Source organism: Oncorhynchus kisutch, linkage group LG10 (genome assembly GCF_002021735.2).
Source record: "Oncorhynchus kisutch isolate 150728-3 linkage group LG10, Okis_V2, whole genome shotgun sequence".
Taxonomy (NCBI): domain Eukaryota; kingdom Metazoa; phylum Chordata; class Actinopteri; order Salmoniformes; family Salmonidae; genus Oncorhynchus; species Oncorhynchus kisutch.
Window position 1 is genome coordinate 1,016,769 of NC_034183.2, and position 23,212 is coordinate 1,039,980.

The 23,212-nt window shown below is 45.8% G+C and overlaps 1 protein-coding gene across 1 annotated transcript; it reads left to right on the forward strand.

The window, feature by feature from the left end:
• Positions 1-638: 638 nt before the first annotated feature.
• On the forward strand, positions 639-19,731 carry ca12 (carbonic anhydrase XII). Its single transcript, XM_031832821.1, has 8 exons — positions 639-703; positions 1,355-1,554; positions 5,187-5,329; positions 12,507-12,602; positions 13,237-13,300; positions 15,430-15,587; positions 15,995-16,121; positions 18,830-19,731. Exons 1-8 carry the CDS (start codon positions 639-641, stop codon positions 19,681-19,683), a joined length of 1,707 nt encoding a protein of 568 aa, XP_031688681.1. The 3' UTR covers positions 19,684-19,731.
• The last annotated feature ends 3,481 nt before the right edge of the window (positions 19,732-23,212 follow it).

Consider the following 23,212-nt stretch of genomic DNA (forward strand, 5'->3'; position numbering starts at 1 on the left):
ACCACCATACCACTATACCACTATACCAGTATATCACTATACCAGTATATCACTATACCAGTATATCACTATATCAGTATACCAGTATATCACTATACCACTATATCAGTATATCACTATACCAGTATATCACTATATCAGTATACCAGTATATCACTATACCACTATATCAGTATATCACTATATCACTATACCAGTATATCACTATACCACCATACCAGTATATCACTATATCAGTATACCACTCGGAACCAGGTTACGGCCCAAATGTCCCCTCCCCCTTCTGAAATTTGAAAAATGCTACCAAATATCTAAATTACTGCTGCTCGTTATCCTACACTTCCTGTTCCGTCCCGACAGATTTTTCGGTAACTTTCAGAATCTGTCCAAGGCTGACTTGGACTGAAGCTGATTTGAAGCACCTGGGTTTGAGATGCACATGTATGTATTGGTCATGTACACTACATACACTTGAGATACCTTGAGATAGCACCTTGGCGGTGATGTCACCTGTGATACCTCCTGGGCTGTGATGGCACCTGAGATACCTCCTGGGCTGTGATGGCACCTGAGATACCTCCTGGGCTGTGATGGCACCTGAGATACCTCCTGGGCTGTGATGGCACCTGAGATACCTCATGAGCTGTGATGGCACCTGTGATAACTCCTGGGCTGTGATGGCACCTGAGATACCTCCTGTGCTGTGATGGCACCTGAGATACCTCCTGGGCTGTGATGGCACCTGTGATAACTCCTGGGCTGTGATGGCACCTGTGATACCTCCTGGGCTGTGATGGCACCTGAGATACCTCCTGGGCTGTGATGGCACCTGAGATACCTCCTGGGCTGTGATGTCACCTGAGATACCTCCTGTGTTGTGATGGCACCTGTGATAACTCCTGGGCTGTGATGGCACCTGAGATACCTCCTGTGCTGTGATGGCACCTGTGATAACTCCTGGGCTGTGATGTCACCAGAGATACCTCCTGGGCTGTGATGGCACCTGAGATACCTCCTGGGTGGTGATGTCACCAGAGGTACCTCCTGGGCGGTGATGTCACCTGAGATACCTCCTGAGCTGTGATGTCACCAGAGGTACCTCTTGGGCTGTGATGTCACCAGAGAGACCTCCTGGGTTGTGATGTCATCTGATGAAACAGTTTGCATCATGTAGGGATGGAATTGCCTTAAGGGACAAATGAAGTTGTATTGATTTAAATTGGTCAAATTGAATTGATTAACATGTTACCTTCTCTAGGACGAGATGGGGAGCACCCCTGGTCCAAGCACTACTCATTCTGTGGGGTTCTGTTTTATATTGTTTCACTGTGTTATATCGTATTATATACTATAGTATTGTTATATGTTATTTAGGTCCCGACGGTGAGCACCACTGGTCCAAGCACTACCCATTCTGTGGCGGAACATTCCAGTCACCTATAGACATCCAGACCCAGCTGCTGAGGTTTGACCCCACACTACGTCCAATCGAGCTCCAGAACTACAACCTCTCAGCCAATGAGCAGCTGACCCTCGGGAACAATGGACACTCCAGTGAGTAAAGCGTGGAAGATGATCTCATCTTTACAGGCTTTAGATGTCTTGCATGTTGTGGGTCCTGCTGCGACTGAGCAGGCTGATCCTGGTGCCAGAACCATGTCATATGTGTGCCATACCCACGACATAGCACACGTATGACATTGAACGAGCATACCTGACATTGGTAGTATAAAACACTCTCTTCTTAGTGACCTGGGTCAGTTTGAGGAAAATTATGGATTATCCTCTGACTGGATCGGCCACAGTAATCCAACATAATCACATGACAACAATCCCCAGTGTTATTTTTGAAATCTTTGTAAACATGCTCTTAGATAGAATAACTCTTGTCTTAAAACAGCCTTCTGAAAATATAACACAATTCTTTATTTTACAGAGGCAACTTGCATTGTATGTTCGTTAAACCCCACGGCTGTTTAGTGATCACAAGGCTGGATGACGCAGACACCTGCCACTGTCAGGACCCGTATCATTATGGGATGCAGGGATGGCGATAGCAGTGTCAGCAAGTCTCAAACATACTGACCACTCACACTGACATTGCCGTTTAGCCAACAGCATAGAAACCCCTATTAGACATGCTAGCATAAATCACCTCTCTGGTCCAGGCACCTTATTGGTTGATGATAGGTGGTGAAACAGTGGCCTAAGGCTGGTCCAGCGTTCTGCAGCCAAATGATGATGAGTGCAGAATAGAGCTGTATCTCTAATAACACCCTATCTCCTATATATCTCTAATGACACCCTATCTCCTATATATCTCTAATGACACCCTATCTCCTATATATCTCAAATGGCACCCTATCTCCTATATATCTCTAATAGCTCCCTATCTCCTATATATCTCTAATGACACCCTATCTCCTATATATCTCTAATGACACCCTATCTCCTGTATATCTCTAATGACACCCTATCTCCTATATATCTCTAATGACACCCTATCTCCTATACATCTCTAATGACACCCTATCTCCTATATAGTGGAGCCATATCTCTAATGACACCCTATCTCCTGTATATCTCTAATGACACCCTATCTCCTGTATATCTCTAATGACACCCTATCTCCTATATAGTGGAGCTATTTATTTTAATTTTATTTTATTTCACCTTTATTTAACCAGGTAGGCCAGTTGAGAACAAGTTTTCATTTACAACTGCAACCTGGCCAAGATAAAGCAAAGCAGTGTGACACAAACAACAACACAGAGTTACACGTGGAATAAACAATAAACAAGCCAATAACACAATAAACAAGTCAATGACACAGTAGAAAAAAGAAAGTCTATATACAGTGTGTGCAAAAGGCACGAGGAGGTTGGCGTAAAATATCTCTAATGACACCCTACCTCCTACATAGTGCCATCCCATGCCTACATAGTGCTATTCCATGCCTCCATAGTGTTGTTCCATGCCTACATAGTGCTGTTCCATGCCTACATAGTGCCATTACATGCCTACATAGTCCTATTCCATGCCTACATAGTCCTATTCCATGTCTACATAGTCATATTCCATGCCTACATAGTGCCATTCCATGCCTACATAGTGCCATTCCATGCCTACATACTGCCATTACATGCCTACATAGTGCCATTACATGCCTACATAGTGCTATTCCATGCCTACATAGTGCTATTCCATGCCTACATAGTGCCATCCCATGCCTACATAGTGCCATCCCATGCCTACATAGTGCCATTCCATGCCTACATAGTGCCATTCAATGCCTACATAGTGTTATTCCATGCCTACATAGTGCCATCCCATGCCTACATAGTGCCATTCCATGCCTGCATAGTGCCATTCCATGCCTACATAGTGCCGTTCAATGCCTACATAGTGTTATTCCATGCCTACATAGTGCCGTTCAATGCCTACATAGTGTTATTCCATGCCTACATAGTGCCATTCCATGCCTACATAGTGCCGTTCAATGCCTACATAGTGCCGTTCAATGCCTACATAGTGTTATTCCATGCCTACATAGTGCCATTCCATGCCTACATAGTGCCGTTCAATGCCTACATAGTGCCATTCCATGGCTACATAGTGCCGTTCCATGCCTACATAGTGCCGTTCCATGCCTACGTAGTGCCATTCCATGCCTACGTAGTGCCATTACATGCCTACATAGTCCTATTCCATGCCTACATAGTCCTATTCCATGTCTACATAGTCATATTCCATGCCTACATAGTGCCATTCCATGCCTACATAGTGCCATTCCATGCCTACATAGTGCCATTACATGCCTACATAGTGCCATTACATGCCTACATAGTGCTATTCCATGCCTACATAGTGCTATTCCATGCCTACATAGTGCCATCCCATGCCTACATAGTGCCACCCCATGCCTACATAGTGCCATTCCATGCCTACATAGTGCCATTCAATGCCTACATAGTGTTATTCCATGCCTACATAGTGCCATCCCATGCCTACATAGTGCCATTCCATGCCTGCATAGTGCCATTCCATGCCTACATAGTGCCGTTCAATGCCTACATAGTGTTATTCCATGCCTACATAGTGCCGTTCAATGCCTACATAGTGTTATTCCATGCCTACATAGTGCCATTCCATGCCTACATAGTGCCGTTCAATGCCTACATAGTGCCGTTCAATGCCTACATAGTGTTATTCCATGCCTACATAGTGCCATTCCATGCCTACATAGTGCCGTTCAATGCCTACATAGTGCCATTCCATGGCTACATAGTGCCGTTCCATGCCTACATAGTGCCGTTCCATGCCTACGTAGTGCCATTCCATGCCTACGTAGTGCCGTTCCATGCCTACGTAGTGCCGTTCCATGCCTACGTAGTGCCGTTCCATGCCTACGTAGTGCCATTCCATGCCTACATAGTGCCGTTCCATGCCTACGTAGTGCCGTTCCATGCCTACGTAGTGCCGTTCCATGCCTATGTAGTGCTATTCCATACCTACATAGTGAATAGGGTGGCATTTAGGATTAGGCCGATTAGCCTTTAAACTACTCCGTGTCACTGACGGTCAGTGTAATGCGATGTCTTGTTGTCCTGACGACCAACACAGCCGGAGACATTGTTACATCATCATCATCATCATCATCATCATCATCCTTCACCAAGCGAATTATCAGACGGACGTTTGACAGCAGAGAACAGGTTGCTCTGCATCTTTAGTCAGGGATTCAGACATCTCCAGCTGACTCTGACTTTTAAAAAGTCACTTAAACTTGGATGAGATATATGCTGCTGACCAACCTTTTCCCTGTAAAGGAAAAGGTTGGGATTGAATGGTCTAAAGGCGTGAATGTATAGCTGTCTCTAGAGAGTCTGAAGTCTCTCTCTCTCCAGTTCAGCTGTCTCTAGAGTACATCTCTAAAGAGTTAATCTCTCTCTCTCTCTCTCTCCAGTTCAGCTGTCTCTAGAGTACATCTCTAAAGAATTAATCTCTCTCTCTCTCTCCAGTTCAGCTGTCTCTAGAGTACATCTCTAAAGAGAGTTAATTTCTCTCTCCAGTTCAGCTGTCTCTAGAGAGTCTAAAGAGAGTTAATTTCTCTCTCTCTCTCTCTCCAGTTCAGCTGTCTCTAGAGTACATCTCTAAAGAGATGTAATTTCTCTCTCTCTCTCCAGTTCAGCTGTCCCTACCCAGGAGGATGTATCTGTCCAGCCTGCCTCACCGTTACACTGCTGCTCAACTCCACTTCCACTGGGGCTCAGAACACCTGCCTGTCGGATCAGAACACACCGTCAATGGCAGACAGTTTGCTGCCGAGGTAACCTAACACACTGTTACACACTAACACACTCTAACTCACTGTTACACAGAGACCTACAGCTGGGACAGACCTACAACTGGGGTAGAGACATACAGCTGGGGTAGAGACCTACAGCTGGGGTAGAGACCTACAGCTGGGGTAGAGACCTACAGTTGGGACAGAGAATAACAGCTGGGACAGACCTACAGCTGGGGTAGAGACCTACAGCTGGGGTAGAGACCTACAGCTTGGGTAGAGACCTACAACTGGGGTAGAGACCTACAGCTGGGGTAGAGACCCACAGCTGGGGTAGAGACCTACAGCTGGGACAGACCTACAGCTGGGACAGAGACCTACAGCCGGGGTACAGACCTACAGCCGGGGTACAGACCTACAGCCGGGGTACAGACCTACAGCCGGGGTACAGACCTACAGCTGGGGTAGAGACCTACAGCCGGGGTAGAGACCTACAGCCGGAACAGAGACCTACAGCCGGAACAGAGACCTACAGCTGGGACAGAGACCTACTGCTGGGACAGACATACATTTGGGGTAGAGACCTACAACTGGGGTAGAGATCACAGCTGGGGTAGAGACCACCAGCTGGAACATACCTATAGCTGGGGTAGAGACCCACAGCTGGGGTAGAGACCACCAGCTGGGGTAGAGACCTACAGCTGGGGTAGAGACCCACAGCTGGGGTAGAGACCCACAGCTGGGGTAGAGACCTACAGCTGGGGTAGAGACCCACAGCTGGGGTAGAGACCTACAGCTGGGGTAGAGACCTACAGCTGGGGTACAGACCTACAGCTGGGGTAGAGACCTACAGCTGGGACAGACCTACAGCTGGGACAGACCTACAGCTGGGGTAGAGACCTACAGCTGGGGTAGAGACCAACAGCTGGGACAGACCTACAGCCGGGGTACAGACCTACAGCCGGGGTAGAGACCTACAGCCGGAGTAGAGACCTACAGCCGGGACAGACCTACAGCTGGGCTAGAGACCTACAGCTGGGACAGACCTACAGCTGGGGTAGAGACCCACAGCTGGGGTAGAGACCTACTGCTGGGGTAGTGACCTACAGCTGGGACAGACCTACAGCTGGGGTAGAGAACTACAGCTGGGGTAGAGACCTACAGCTGGGGTAGATGTCCAGTTGGTTTAGTGACCTACAGGGGATAAGACTGACTGAGATCTTATTTAAGATACACGTTGAAGAGTTTTCAGATGCTTTCAGAAGATGGGAAGGGACTCTGCTTTCCTAGCTTCAGGGGGAAGATGGTTCCACCATTGGGGTGGTAGGATAGATGAGAGCTTGGACTGGGCTGAGAGGGAGCCACCTCTGGGTGGGGGGAGGGCTCTGGTTGGGGTGTAGGGTTTGAGCATAGCCTGCAGGTAGGGAAGGGCCGCGCCTCTTGCTGCTCCGTAGGCATGTACCATGGTCTGGAAGTGGATGTGGGCTTCGACTGGAAGCCAGTGGAGTTTGCAGAGGAGCGGGGTGACACGGGGGACCTTTGGAAAGTTGACCAGCAGGTGGCCTTCAGCGTTCTGGATAAGTTATAGAAGTTTGATGGCTCAGACTAATTATGTGAAAGCCAGTGACTTCAGCTGCTGACATTTAATTGGTACAGAGACTGAAGCCAGTAACACCACCAGTCACAACTCACACACACACACACACACACACACACACACACACACACACACACACACACACACACACACGACAGCCCTTTGAAGTCTTCCCATAATATACTTAACACAGGGTCAACACACACACAAACACACAGACACACACACACACACACACGACAGCCCTTTGAAGTCTTCCCATAATATACTTAACACAGGGTCAACACACACACAAACACACAGACACACACACACACACACACACACACGACAGCCCTTTGAAGTCTTCCCATAATATACTTAACACAGGGTCAACACACACACAAACACACAGACACACACACACAGGACAGCCCTTTGAAGTCTTCCCATAATATACTTAACACAGGGTCAACACACACACACACACCCTCACAACACACACACACACTCTCACAACACACACACACACCCTCACAACACACACACACACCCTCACAACACACACACACACCCTCACAACACACACACACACACCCTCACAACACACACACACACACCCTCACAACACACACACACACCCTCACAACACACACACACACCCTCACGCTGGCCTTCTGTCCAGACTACAGCTGAGGAAGTTTCAGAGAGCTGACCGCCTGTCTGTCTGTAAATCTCTGTCCTATTTCTCTCAACATCAAGTGGCCCAAGTGGTAGTCAGCTGTGCATTTTGAAGAACACACCCTTTCCCCATTCAACAGTTAGAAAACCAGCTTATTGTGCATCTTCCATTTTATAGTATAATTGAACACTCAGTTAGAGTCTGGTCTGTGTGGTTTGGATGACATCACTATCTATATCTAGATTCCAGTGAAGGAATCTGTGCTCCGTTCTGGTTTTAGACTCTCAGAACATTACAATTTAAATAAACAGTAAACAGGGAGAAACAATATGCATTAGAAGATGTATCGTCTAGCTCTGTGGTTTAAGACAGAGAACCATTAGAAGATGTATCGTCTAGCTCTGTGGTTCAAGACAGAGAACCATTAGAAGGTGTATCATCTAGCTCTGTGGTTCAAGACAGAGAACCATTAGAAGGTGTATCGTCTAGCTCTGTGGTTCAAGACAGAGAACCATTAGAAGATGTATCGTCTAGCTCTGTGGTTCAAGACAGAGAACCATTAGAAGGTGTATCGTCTAGCTCTGTGGTTCAAGACAGAACCATTAGAAGATGTATCGTCTAGCTCTGTGGTTCAAGACAGAGAACCATTAGAAGGTGTATCGTCTAGCTCTGTGGTTCAAGACAGAACCATTAGAAGGTGTATCATCTAGCTCTGTGGTTCAAGACAGAACCATTAGAAGGTGTATCATCTAGCTCTGTGGTTCAAGACAGAGAACCATTAGAAGGTGTATCGTCTAGCTCTGTGGTTCAAGACAGAGAACCATTAGAAGGTGTATCGTCTAGCTCTGTGGTTCAAGACAGAGAACCATTAGAAGGTGTATCGTCTAGCTCTGTGGTTCAAGACAGAACCATTAGAAGGTGTATCATCTAGCTCTGTGGTTCAAGACAGAACCATTAGAAGGTGTATCGTCTAGCTCTGTGGTTCAAGACAGAGAACCATTAGAAGGTGTATCATCTAGCTCTGTGGTTCAAGACAGAACCATTAGAAGATGTATCATCTAGCTCTGTGGTTCAAGACAGAGAACCATTAGAAGGTGTATCATCTAGCTCTGTGGTTCAAGACAGAACCATTAGAAGATGTATCATCTAGCTCTGTGGTTCAAGACAGAGAACCATTAGAAGGTGTATCGTCTAGCTCTGTGGTTCAAGACAGAGAACCATTAGAAGGTGTATCATCTAGCTCTGTGGTTCAAGACAGAGAACCATTAGAAGGTGTATCATCTAGCTCTGTGGTTCAAGACAGAGAACCATTAGAAGGTGTATCGTCTAGCTCTGTGGTTCAAGACAGAGAACCATTAGAAGGTGTATCGTCTAGCTCTGTGGTTCAAGACAGAGAACCATTAGAAGGTGTATCGTCTAGCTCTGTGGTTCAAGACAGAACCATTAGAAGGTGTATCATCTAGCTCTGTGGTTCAAGACAGAACCATTAGAAGGTGTATCGTCTAGCTCTGTGGTTCAAGACAGAGAACCATTAGAAGGTGTATCATCTAGCTCTGTGGTTCAAGACAGAACCATTAGAAGATGTATCATCTAGCTCTGTGGTTCAAGACAGAGAACCATTAGAAGGTGTATCATCTAGCTCTGTGGTTCAAGACAGAGAACCATTAGAAGGTGTATCATCTAGCTCTGTGGTTCAAGACAGAACCATTAGAAGATGTATCATCTAGCTCTGTGGTTCAAGACAGAGAACCATTAGAAGGTGTATCGTCTAGCTCTGTGGTTCAAGACAGAACCATTAGAAGATGTATCGTCTAGCTCTGTGGTTCAAGACAGAGAACCATTAGAAGGTGTATCGTCTAGCTCTGTGGAGCAAGACAGAGAACCATTAGAAGATGTATCGTCTAGCTCTGTGGTTTCATGACAGAGAACCATTAGAAGATGATCCACAGAGCTAGACGATACAAGACAGAGAACCTTCATCCATTCTTTCCAGTCTATAGATGAGAACCATGAATGACAGTATGTCTGTAGATGAGAACCATGAATGACAGAATGTCTGTAGATGAGAACCATGAATGACAGTATGTCTGTGGATGAGAACCATGAATGACAGAATGTAGAACTCTTTTATGATTCAGTTAATCTTTGGTGGAAAATGAGAGACTGCAATGGGCGGGTTCACTGTGAAGTATTTTTAAAATGTTTGCTTTTCATTGTCATGTCTAAATGCAATGTAATTAGAAATAAGGGAATGGAGGTAGGACCTCCAAATGTGAATCAGATGAATCTACCCACACACACTGACTGGACTCTACCCACACACTCACACATACTACACACACTACATACGTTTACACACACTACATACGTTTACACACACATGCATATTGATGCCACACACACACACACACACACACACACACACACACACACACACACACACACACACACACACACACACACACACACACACACACACACACACACACACACACACACACACACACACACACACATACACACACACACACACACACACACACACACACACACACGTTGCTGCTACTCTGTTTATTATCTGTCCTGATTGACTATCACTTTACCCCTACCTACACTACCGTTCAAAAGTTTGGGGTCACTTAGAAATGTCCTTGTTTTTGAAAGAAAATAACATTTTGTGTGAATTAAAATAACAGTGTGGACATTGTCAATGTTGTAAATTAATCAATTTTAGCTGGAAACGGCTGGTTTTGAATGGAATATCTGCCAGTTGAGGACTTGTGGACAGTTTGCTCTGCTCTGTGAAGAGAGTAGTACGAGATCTTCAGTTTATTGGTAGTTTCTTTCATGGAATAGCCTTCATTTTTCAGAACAAGACTAGACTGACGTGTTTCAGAAAAAAAATTCTGGCCATATTGAGCCTGTAATCGAACCTACAAATTCTGATGCTCCAACCTGAACCTTAACCTCACTGTCCCTAACCTGAACCAAACTGTCCCTAACCTTAACCTGAACCTCACGGTTCCTCTCCAAGACTATGATGATGGTCTGCAGGGAAGAGGTACTAGTTGAGAAGGAGAAGATGGATGGATAGTTCCTCTCCAAGACTATGATGATGGTCTGCAGGGAAGAGGTACTAGTTGAGAAGGAGAAGATGGATAGTCCTCTCCAAGACTATGATGATGGTCTGCAGGGAAGAGGTACTAGTTGAGAAGGAGAAGATGGATGGATAGTTCTCTCCAAGACTATTTATAGTGAGGAAGGAGAAGATTCACTACATGACCAACAGTATGTGGACACCTGCTCGTTAAACATCTCATTCTAAAATCAAGGGCATTAATATGGAGTTGGTCCCCCCTTTGCTGCTATAACATCCCCTACTCTTCTGGGAAGGCTTTCCACTGCTCCAGAGACCAATGGCGGAAAGATTTACACCACTCCAGCCGACGCTTGGCATTGCACATAGTGATCTTAGGCTTGTGTGCGGCTGCTCGGCCATGGAAACCCATTTCATGAAGCTCCCTACGAACAGTTCTTGTGCTGACGTTGCATCCAGAAGCAGTTGCATTTCCGATGCATTTCTGCAGCATTGAAGGTCCCCAAGAACACAGTGTTTGGAACCACCAAGACTCTTCCTAGAGCTGGCCGCCCAGCCAAACTGAGCAATCAGGGGACAAAGGCCTTGGCCAGGGAGGTGACCAAGAACCCGATGGTCACTCTGACAGAGCTCCAGAGTTTCTCTGTGGAAGTGGGAGAGCCTTCCAGAAGGACAACCATCTCTGCAGCACTCCACCAATCAGGCCTTTATGGTAGAGTGGCCAGACGGAAGCCATTCCTCAGTAAAAGGCACGTGATAGCCCGCTTGGAGTTTGCCAAAAATCTCCTAAAGATTCTCAGACCATGAGAAACAAGATTCTCTGGTTTGATGAAACCAAGTTTGAACTCTTTGGCCTGAATGCCAAGTGTCACATCTGTAGGAAACCTGGCACCATCCCTACGGTGAAGCATGGTGGTGGCAGCATCACACCGTGGGGGATGTTTCTCAGCGGCAAGGATCGAGAGAAAGATGAACAGAGCAAAGTACAGAGAGATCCTTGATGAAAACCTGCTACAGAGTGCTCAAGACCTCAGACTGGGGCGAAGGTTCACCTTCCAACAGCACAACAACCCTAAGCACACAGCCAAGACAATGCAGGAGTGGCTTCAGGACAAGTCTCTGAATGTCCTTGAGTGGCTTCAGGACTCTGAATGTCCTTGAGTGGCCCAGCCTGAGCCCAGACTTGAACCAGATCGAACATCTCTGGAGAGACCCAAAAATAGCTGTGCAGCGACACACAGAGTTGAAGAGGATCTGCAGAGAAGAATGGTAGAAACTCCCCAAATACAGGAGTGCCAAGCTTGTAGCGTCATACCCAAGAAGGCTATGATCACTGCCAAATGTGCTTCAACAAAGTACTGAGTAAAGGGTCTGAAAACATATGTAAATGTGATATTTCATTTTTATTATTTTTTATATACATTTTTTTTTAAACTATATTTGCTTTTTTAATTATGGGGTTTGTAGATTTATAAGGGAAACTAACAATTTAATACATTTTAGAATAAGGCTGCAACGTATCAAAATGTGGAAAAAGTCAAGGGGTCTGAATGCTTTCTGAATGCATTGTATATAGTGTAGATGTATGGGCCATCACCTGCATGCCAGGCTAGGTTCATCGATTTATACCTACTGACATTACCCTGATAAACTAGATTAGATAGAGTTAGGGTTATATATTATTACATTACCCTGATAAACTAGACTAGATAGAGTTAGGGTTATATATTATTGACATTACCCTGATAAACTAGACTAGATAGAGTTAGGGTATATATAATTACATTACCCTGTGACTGATGGTAACATAAGTGTTTGTAGCTACAGGGTATCCTGACTTATCTCTCCCAATGTCTCTCCTCAGATGCATATGGTGCTCTTCAACTCAGACAAGTACCCCAACATCTCTGTGGCAGCAGACAAGTCAGACGGCCTGGCTGTACTGGGAGTTCTGATAGAGGTGAGTAGGGTAGAGGTAGAGGTAGAGGTAGGGGCATCAAGGAGAGGGGAGGTAAGTGGAGGAGAGGAGGGACAAAAGGAGAAGAGAAGATGAGGAGGAGCGAGGAGAGTAGCAGGATGAGAGGAGGAGAGGGGAGATGAGGAGAAGAGAGGAGAGGACAGGAGCGAAGAGGAGAGGAGAGAAGAAGAGAGGAGAAGAGAAAAGTGGAGATTGTGAGGAGATGAGATGGAGAGGAGATGGAGATGAGATGGAGATGAGAGGAGGAGGAGAGATGGAGAGGAGAGGAGAGGAGAGGAGAGGAGAGGAGAGGAGAGGAGAGGAGAGGAGAGGAGAGGAGAGGAGAGGAGAGGAGAGGAGAGGAGAGGAGAGGAGAGGAGAGGAGAGGAGAGGAGAGGAGAGGAGAGGAGAGGAGAGGAGAGGAGAGGAGAGGAGAGGAGAGGAGAGGAGAGGCTCACTACAGACTCTCAGAGAGTCCCAAAATTGCTCCTTACCCTTTCCCCTTGGTCATAATTCTTGGATTCTTACACCTTACAAGTCTGCAAACATCAAGGGGATAGTGCCAGTTGGAGGGACAGGGAGTGATTTGGGGCCGTCTATTAGTGAGCATCACTAACTAACTGTGCCTCTGCTGCAGGTCGGGGAATTCAACCCAGCGTTCGCTCAGTTCCTCAAGTACATCAATGGTATTAAATACAAAGGTGCGTTTTAGACTACATTAGTTCCATTATATTCTATTCCATTCTGTTTTATTCCATTCAATTCTATTATATTCCATCCTTTTCCATTCCATTAAATTATATTCCATCCTATTCCATTCCATTATATTATATTATCTTCCATTCTGTTCTGTTCTGTTCTATTCCATTCAATTATATTATATTCCATCCTTTTCCATTCCATTCATTCCATTCCATTCTATTCCATTCTATTCCATTCCATCCTTTTCCATCCTATTCCATCCTATTCCATCCTATTCCATTCTATTCCATTCTATTCTATTCCATTCCATCCTATTCCATTATATTCTATTCCATCCTATTCCATTCCATTCCATTCTATTCCATTCTATTCAATTCTATTCCATTCAATTCTATTCCATCCTATTCCATTCCATCCTATTCCATTCTATTCCATTCCATTCCATTCAATTATAGTCCATCATATTCCATTCCATCCTATTCAATTCTATTCCATCCTATTCCATTCTATTCCATCCTATTCCATTCCATTCCATCCTATTCCATTCCATCCTATTCCATTCCATCCTATTCCATTCCATCCCATTCCATTCCACCATATTCCATTCCACCATATTCCATTCCACCCTATTCCATTCCATTCTATTCCATCCTATTCCATTCCATTCCCTCCTATTCCATTCAATTAAATTCCATCCTATTCCATCCCATCCTATTCCATCCTATTCCATTCCATCCTATCCTATTCCATCCCATCCTATTCCATCCTATTCCATTCCATTCCATCCTATTCAATTCTATTCCATCCTATTCAATTCTATTCCATCCTATTCCATTCCATTCCCCCATATTCCATCCTATTCCATTCCCTCCTATTCCATCATATTCCATTCCATCCTATTCCATTCCATTCCATCCTATTCCATCATATTCCATTCCATCCTATTCCATTCCATTCCATCCTATTCCATCATATTCCATTCCATCCTATTCCATTCCATCCTATTCCATTCCATTATATTCCATTCCATCCTATTCCATTCCATCCTATTCCATTCCATCCTATTCCATCCCATCCTATTCCATTCCATCCTATCCTATTCCATCCCATCCTATTCCATCCTATTCCATTCTATTCCATCCTATTCCATTCCATTCCCCCATATTCCATCCTATTCCATTCACTCCTATTCCATCCTATTCCATTCCATTCCCTCCTATTCCATTCAATTAAATTCCATCCTATTCCATCCCATCCAATTCCATCCTATTCCATTCCATCCTATCCTATTCCATCCCATCCTATTCCATTCCATTCCATCCTATTCAATTCTATTCCATCCTATTCAATTCTATTCCATCCTATTCCATTCCATTCCCCCATATTCCATCCTATTCCATTCCCTCCTATTCCATCATATTCCATTCCATCCTATTCCATTCCATTCCATCCTATTCCATCATTTTCCATTCCATCCTATTCCATTCCATTCCATCCTATTCCATCATATTCCATTCCATCCTATTCCATTCCATTCCATCCTATTCCATCATATTCCATTCCATCCTATTCCATTCCATTCCATCCTATTCCATCCCATTATATTCCATTCCATCCTATTCCATTCCATTCCATTCAATTATATTCCATTCCATCCTATTCCATTCCATCCTATTCCATTCCCTCCTATTCCATCATATTCCATTCCATTATATTCCATTCCATTCCATCCTATTCCATTCCATCCTATTCAATTATATTCCATTCCATCCTATCCCATTCCATTCCATCCTATTCCATTCCATCCTATCCTATTCCATTATATTCCATTCCATCCTATCCCACCCTATTCCATTCCATCCTATTCAATTCCATCCTATTCCATTCCATTCTATTCCATTCCATCCTATTCCATTCCATCCTATTCCATTCCATTCCATTCTATTCCTATCCTATTCCATTCCAACCTATTCCATTCTATTCCATCCTATTACATTCCATTCCATCCTATTCCGTTCCATTCCATCCTATTCCATCCTATTCCGTTCCATTCCATTCCATCCTATTCCATTCCACCCTATTCCATTCCATTATATTCCATTTAATTCCTTTCTATTGGAACATGTAGATCAGAGGGTGCAGGTCCCAGCCTTCAACATCCGCAGTCTGCTGCCTGTACTCTTGGATGAATACTACCGTTATGATGGCTCGTTGACCACTCCCCCCTGCTATCCCAGCGTGCTTTGGACTGTGTTCAAAAACCCTGTCACCATCTCACTCAAACAGGTTAGTCCATCTCACTCAAACAGGTTAGTCCATCTTACTCAAACAGGTTAGTCCATCTTACTCAAACAGGTTAGTCCATCTCACTCAAACCGGTTTAGTTTCACACTGGAGCCGGCCTATCTAGTCTCCTCCACTGAGGGTTTTAACATCAGGGTCAGAGTTACATCAAAAGCATCTTAATGCCCTTACTGAAGATTTCTGCTAGTAAGGGCCTTGGTTTGATGTCAGTCACACTTGTTCATTTCCTGGACTATCCCTGCAACATAAAACAATTACACATATGGATTTATAACTGTATCTGAAACCACAATAAACCAAATGTCTCTTAGTTACCCTTAGTTTCTTGCCCTGTCTCTGTCTGAAACATCGCTTTGTGACTGAGATGTTTTGTTTTGTTGTACCCTTAGTTTCTGGCCCTAGCAACGGCCATCTACTCCTCCCACCAACAGGAGTCTGCCCCAGTGGCCATGAACAGCAACTACAGGAAACCACAGTACACGGACAACAGAGTTGTGCTCTGCTCTTTCCAGGGGGGTGAGTATGGTGCTACACTCCTACCACATTATTACCACAGTACTACCACAGTACTACTAGAGTACTACCACAGTGCTACTACAGCCATACCACAGCACTACTACAGTACTACCACAGCCATACCACAGTACTACCACGGTACTACCACAGTGCTGGTACAGTACTACAACAGCACTACCACAGTACTAGTACTACCACAGTACTAGTACTACCGCAGTACTAGTGCAGTACTACCGCAGTACTACCGCAGTACTAGTACAGTACTACAGCAGTACTAGTACAGTACTACCACAGTCCTACCACAGTCCTACTACAGTCCTACCACAGTCCTACCACAGTCCTACCACAGTCCTACTACAGTCCTACCACAGTCCTACTACAGTACTACCACAGTCCTACCACAGTCCTACCACAGTCCTACTACAGTCCTACTACAGTCCTACCACAGTCCTACTACAGTACTACCACAGTCCTACCACAGTCCTACCACAGTCCTACTACAGTACTACCACAGTACTACCACAGTACTACTACAGTACTACCACAATACTACCACAGTCCTACCACAGTCCTACTACAGTACTACCACAGTACTACTACAGTCCTACCACAGTACTACTACCGTACTACTACCGTACTACCACAGTGATACCATTGTACTACCACATTACCACTACAGTCCTACCACAGTCCTACCACAGTCCTACCACAGTCCTACCACAGTCCTACCACAGTACTAGTGCAGTACTACCACAATACTACCACAGCACTAATACAATACTAGAACAGTACTACCACAGTACTGCTACAGTACTAGAATATTACTACTACAGTACCTCCACAGCACTACCACAGTACTACTACCGTACTACTACCGTACTACCACAGTGATACCATTGTACTACCACATTACCACTACAGTACTACCACAGTACTATTAATACTCTATGGGCTGGTTTCCAGGACACAGATTAAGCCTAGTCCTGGACTAATAAGCATTCTCAATGGATTTAAGAATCTCTATTGAAAAGTATTTTTGGTCCAGGGCTAGGCTTAATCTGTGTCCGGGAAACTGGCTCAATGGGTTAGATCTATTATTGGAGCATGATGATTAAAGTCAGCTTGAATGATGAATGGCAAAGCTTATTTTTCTGCAGCACTTTAAAAAGCAGCTTTAAAGGGGTTGGCTGGGGTCGACTGGGGTGGGCCCTGTGGCTGGGGGGCTAGAGATTGGGGTGGGCCCTGTGGCTGGGGGGCTTGAGATTGGGGTGGGCCCTGTGGCTGGGGGGCTTGATTTCTGTGGGGTCGAGGGCTGTCAAGGTCATCTGGTATCAACTACCTATTGTTTTTGCTTTAATGGATGAACTGGGGTTAGTGTTAGATTAGGGAGGGATGACCTGGGGTTGGTGTTAGATTAGGGAGGGATGACCTGGGGTTGGTGTTAGATTAGGGAGGGATGACCTGGGGTTGGTGTTAGATTAGGGAGGGATGACCTGGGGTTGGTGTTAGATTAGGGAGGGATGACCTGGGGTTGGTGTTAGATTAGGGAGGGATGACCTGGGGTTGGTGTTAGATTAGGGAGGGATGACCTGGGGTTGGTGTTAGATTAGGGAGGGATGACCTGGGGTTGGTGTTAGATTAGGGTGGTTATGAACTGGGGTCGGTGTTAGATTAGGGAGGGATGACCTGCGGTTGGTGTTAGATTAGGGTGGTATGAACTGGGGTCGGTGTTAGATTAGGGAGGGATGACCTGGGGTTGGTGTTAGATTAGGGAGGGATGAACTGGGGTTGGTGCTGGATTAGGGTGGTTATGAACTGGGGTCGGTGTTAGATTAGGGAGGGATGACCTGGGGTTGGTGTTAGATTAGGGAGGGATGAACTGGCGTTGGTGCTGGATTAGGGTGGTTATGAACTGGGGTCGGTGTTAGATTAGGGTGGTATGAACTGGGGTTGGTGTTAGATTAGGGTCGGTGTGGGTGGATGAGATCTGTGGTGTAGAGACCAGGGCTGTCAAACTGTCTGTAGCTCGTCTGCTATCACCTGGTTATGGTTTCTGGGTGTCTGCTTGGTGCTTACCGTAACTATGCTTCTCTGTCCTCTTGGATCACGACTGGATGCTTTTCAAGTTGATCCTTTATTATTCTCCACTTTATTCCTGACTTTCTCTCTGACGTGATCGTCATCAACGAGCTTTTAAAAGACGGGGCTTCATGTCTGTAGAAAGTAAACGCTACCGCTTCAGAATGGGATGAAATGAGATGCTCTCCCTTAGCTCATAAATGTGACTTGCCAGCCCTCTCTTCAGTGGCGGTTCACCACACACTATAGATCCACATACCATAATACAGTCTGTATGACATACCATGCTCTGCTCTGTGGTCTTGACAGTATGACAGGAATCTGCATGTTGTTCTCATCTCCTCAAATTCACTTTCTATTTCCAAGGGCTGTACGCGTCTTTATAATAGCAGGACTCTCTTGAGTATGGCTCCTCTTCGGCATGGCAGTGCTGCATGTCCTCTTCCTCTAGCTTGCCTGGGGGGGGTGGGGGGGGGGGCCCGTCTGCCTTCAGAAGGGGAATCCGAATCTTACTTTCAATGTCTCCCAATTGGCCATGCCGATGCATGCACCAGGCCAACGCCACACCGTATAGGACATGTCCCTCTGGGACTTAAACTCTATTGTACTTGGCTCTGCATCTGATTCAGGCAGAGGACTACAGGGTGCTACTCAGACGGTCACCTCCCCCTTCCTGAGGAGGCAGGTCATCAACCAGCTGTTAGATGGAGACCTGGCAGACCTGGCAGACCAGGATGGGCTCAACCAGTTGTTAGATGGAGATCTGGCAGACCAGGATGGGCTTAACCAGTTGTTAGATGGAGATCTGGCAGACCAGGATGGGCTCAACCAGCTGTTTCCCAAGAAGCCCAGAGCACCGGGCAAGAAATGGAATGACCTCAAAAACTACCAGAAAGGCTGGACCCAGAGCCATATTGGGTCCAAGCACTACCAGAACACCGGGTCTCAGACCCAGAACAGCCTCCAGCAGCAGCGGTCGAAGCCCAATAAGGTGCCATCCGGGGGGGCAGGAGCTGCCAGATTAGTCCCATCTCCCTGGAAGAACCAACAGAACAGGCAACCTGTGTGGAAGTCAGGTCTGAGCGAGGACATGCTGTGTTACGTCTCCTTGGAGCAGGACGTGTCTCGCCAGCTGAGCAGAGGGAGATCCCCTACCCATACAGACACCCAGCTGGTCCAGGCTCTCAGAGAAACTCTGTTCCCAGAGCTCAACCTGCGCAGCTACCTGGGCTGTAAGTCTGACCTGGCTCTGTTCACCATCAGACAGCTCCTCCGGGGGAGATCAGCCACAGATGAGGCCCTGGAGCTGGACCAGGCCATTGTCAAGGCCTTGGGGGGGACAGGGCAGAGGGGCTCCACAGCACAGCAGCAGACCAAAACTCTCTCCAAGCACCAAACAGGCTTCGCTCCTGCCCCTGCTGCCATGCCTAAGAAACCCAATCAGCCAATCCCATGGCTCCAGCCTATGGAGTGGGAGGACTAGAGTCCAGCCAGATGTGTAACCTTTAGACCCTGAATCTATAACGAGTGTAACCACCATCAGCCACACCCTCAGCTCAATCTACAGTCGCGAGTGAAAATTGACACAACCTTTGTGCTGTCTTCAAAAAAAAAATGGGATTAAAGTGATTTTTTTCACGTATCGATCTACACAACCTACTCCACATTTTTGAAAGTGAAATAAAAATGATAGAAAATGTTCAAAATGACTAAGAAATACAAAATGAGGACGTATTGGATTGTGTATGTCTTCACACCCCATACTTGGTGGAGACACATTTGGCAGAAATCACAGGCGTGAATAAATGTGAATATGATTCTACCAACTGTTTGGGTAGTCAAACCTCTAACAATATATTCACACCCCTTTAGTTTTTCCACATTTTGTTGCGTTACAGCCTGCATTTAAAATGTATTACATTGATGTTTTGTTTTACCGATCTAAACACAATACCACATAACGGCATAACGGCATAACGGCATAACGGCATAACGGCATAACGACATAACGGCATAACGGCATAACGGCATAACGGCATAACGGCATAACGACATAACGGCATAACGGCATAACGGCATAACGACATAACGGCATAACGGCATAACGGCATAACGGCATAACGGTATAACGACATAACGGCATAACGGCATAACGGCATAACGGCATAACGGCATAACACAATACCACATAACGGCATAACGGCATAACGGCATAACGGCATAACACAATACCACATAACGGCATAACGGCATAACGGCATAACGGCATAACGGCATAACGGCATAATGACATAACGGCATAACGGCATAACGACATAACGGCATAACGGCATAACGGCATAACGGCATAACGGCATAACGGCATAACGGCATAACGACATAACGGCATAACGGCATAACGGCATAACGGCAAAGTGGAATTTGGTTTGTAATTATAATATTTGTATCCCACATTTTTTTAAGCTGAAATGTCTTGAGTCAATAAGTATTCAACCCCTTTTGGCAAGCCTAAATAAGTTCAGGAGTAAAGATGTGCTTAACAAATTGCATAATGTGCAGCAACAACCTGGGGAATAGTTACAGGGATAAATGAGCCGGGGATAATTAGGTGACCATGATGGTCAGATTGTGAATTTAGCCAGGACACCGGGGTTAACACCCCTACTCATACAATAAGTGCCATGGGATCTATAGTGACCACAGAGAGTCAGGACACCCCGTTTAACATCCCAACCAAAAGACAGCACCCTACACAGGGCAATCACTTCCCAGGGGAATTGGGATATATTTTTTTTAGACCAGAGGAAAGAGTGCCTCCTACTGGCCCTCCTACACCACATCCAGCAGCATCTGGTCTCCCATCCAGGGACTGACCAGGACCAACCCTGCTTAGCTTCAAGAAGCAAGACTGCAGGGTGGTATGCTGCTGGCAAGAGATGGGGTCGAAATTGCATGGACTCACTCTGTGTTCAATAATAGTGGTTAACATGATTTTTGAGTGACTACCTCATGAAGCTGGTTGAGAGAATGCCAAGAGTGTGCAAAGCTGTCATCAAGGCAAAGGGTGGCTACTTTGAAGAATCTAAAATTATTCTTAGTCTTATTTTATAATTTTGTTGTCTTCACTATTATTCTACAATGTAGAAAATAGTAAAAATAAAGAAAATCCCATGAATGAGTAGGTGTGTCCAAACTTTTGACTGGTACTGTATATACTAGCTGGTGTCAGAGGAAGGCCCCAAAAAATTGTCAAAGACTCCGGTTACCCAAGTCATAGACTACCGCACATCAAGCAGTACCCGGAGCGCCAAGTCTAGGACCAAGAGGCTCCTTAACAGCTTCTACCCCCAAGCCATAAGACTGCTGAACAATTAATAAAATGACCCCCCCCCCCCCTTGTTTTTACACTGCTGCTACTCGCTGTTTACCATCTATGCATATTCACTTCACCCCTACCTACATGTACAAATGACCTCGAATAACCTGTACCCCCGCACATTCACTCTGTACGGGTACCCCATGTATAATGCCTCATTACTAACCTGTACCCCCGCACATTCACTCTGTACGGGTACCCCATGTATAATGCCTCATTACTAACCTGTACCCCCGCACATTCACTCTGTACGGGTACCCCATGTATAATGCCTCATTACTAACCTGTACCCCCGCACATTCACTCTGTACGGGTACCCCATGTATAATGCCTCATTACTAACCTGTACCCCCGCACATTCACTCTGTACGGGTACCCCATGTATAATGCCTCATTACTAACCTGTACCCCCGCACATTCACTCTGTACGGGTACCCCATGTATAATGCCTCATTACTAACCTGTACCCCCGCACATTCACTCTGTACGGGTACCCCATGTATAATGCCTCATTACTAACCTGTACCCCCGCACATTCACTCTGTACGGGTACCCCATGTATAATGCCTCATTACTAACCTGTACCCCCGCACATTCACTCTGTACGGGTACCCCATGTATAATGCCTCATTAATAACCTGTACCCCCGCACATTCACTCTGTACGGGTACCCCATGTATAATGCCTCATTAATAACCTGTACCCCCGCACATTCACTCTGTACGGGTACCCCATGTATAATGCCTCATTACTAACCTGTACCCCCGCACATTCACTCTGTACGGGTACCCCATGTATAATGCCTCATTACTAACCTGTACCCCCGCACATTCACTCTGTACGGGTACCCCATGTATAATGCCTCATTACTAACCTGTACCCCCGCACATTCACTCTGTACGGGTACCCCATGTATAATGCCTCATTACTAACCTGTACCCCCGCACATTCACTCTGTACGGGTACCCCATGTATAATGCCTCATTAATAACCTGTACCCCCGCACATTCACTCTGTACGGGTACCCCATGTATAATGCCTCATTAATAACCTGTACCCCCGCACATTCACTCTGTACGGGTACCCCATGTATAATGCCTCATTACTAACCTGTACCCCCGCACATTCACTCTGTACGGGTACCCCATGTATAATGCCTCATTACTAACCTGTACCCCCGCACATTCACTCTGTACGGGTACCCCATGTATAATGCCTCATTACTAACCTGTACCCCCGCACATTCACTCTGTACGGGTACCCCATGTATAATGCCTCATTACTAACCTGTACCCCCGCACATTCACTCTGTACGGGTACCCCATGTATAATGCCTCATTAATAACCTGTACCCCCGCACATTCACTCTGTACGGGTACCCCATGTATAATGCCTCATTAATAACCTGTACCCCCGCACATTCACTCTGTACGGGTACCCCATGTATAATGCCTCATTACTAACCTGTACCCCCGCACATTCACTCTGTACGGGTACCCCATGTATAATGCCTCATTACTAACCTGTACCCCCGCACATTCACTCTGTACGGGTACCCCATGTATAATGCCTCATTAATAACCTGTACCCCCGCACATTCACTCTGTACGGGTACCCCATGTATAATGCCTCATTA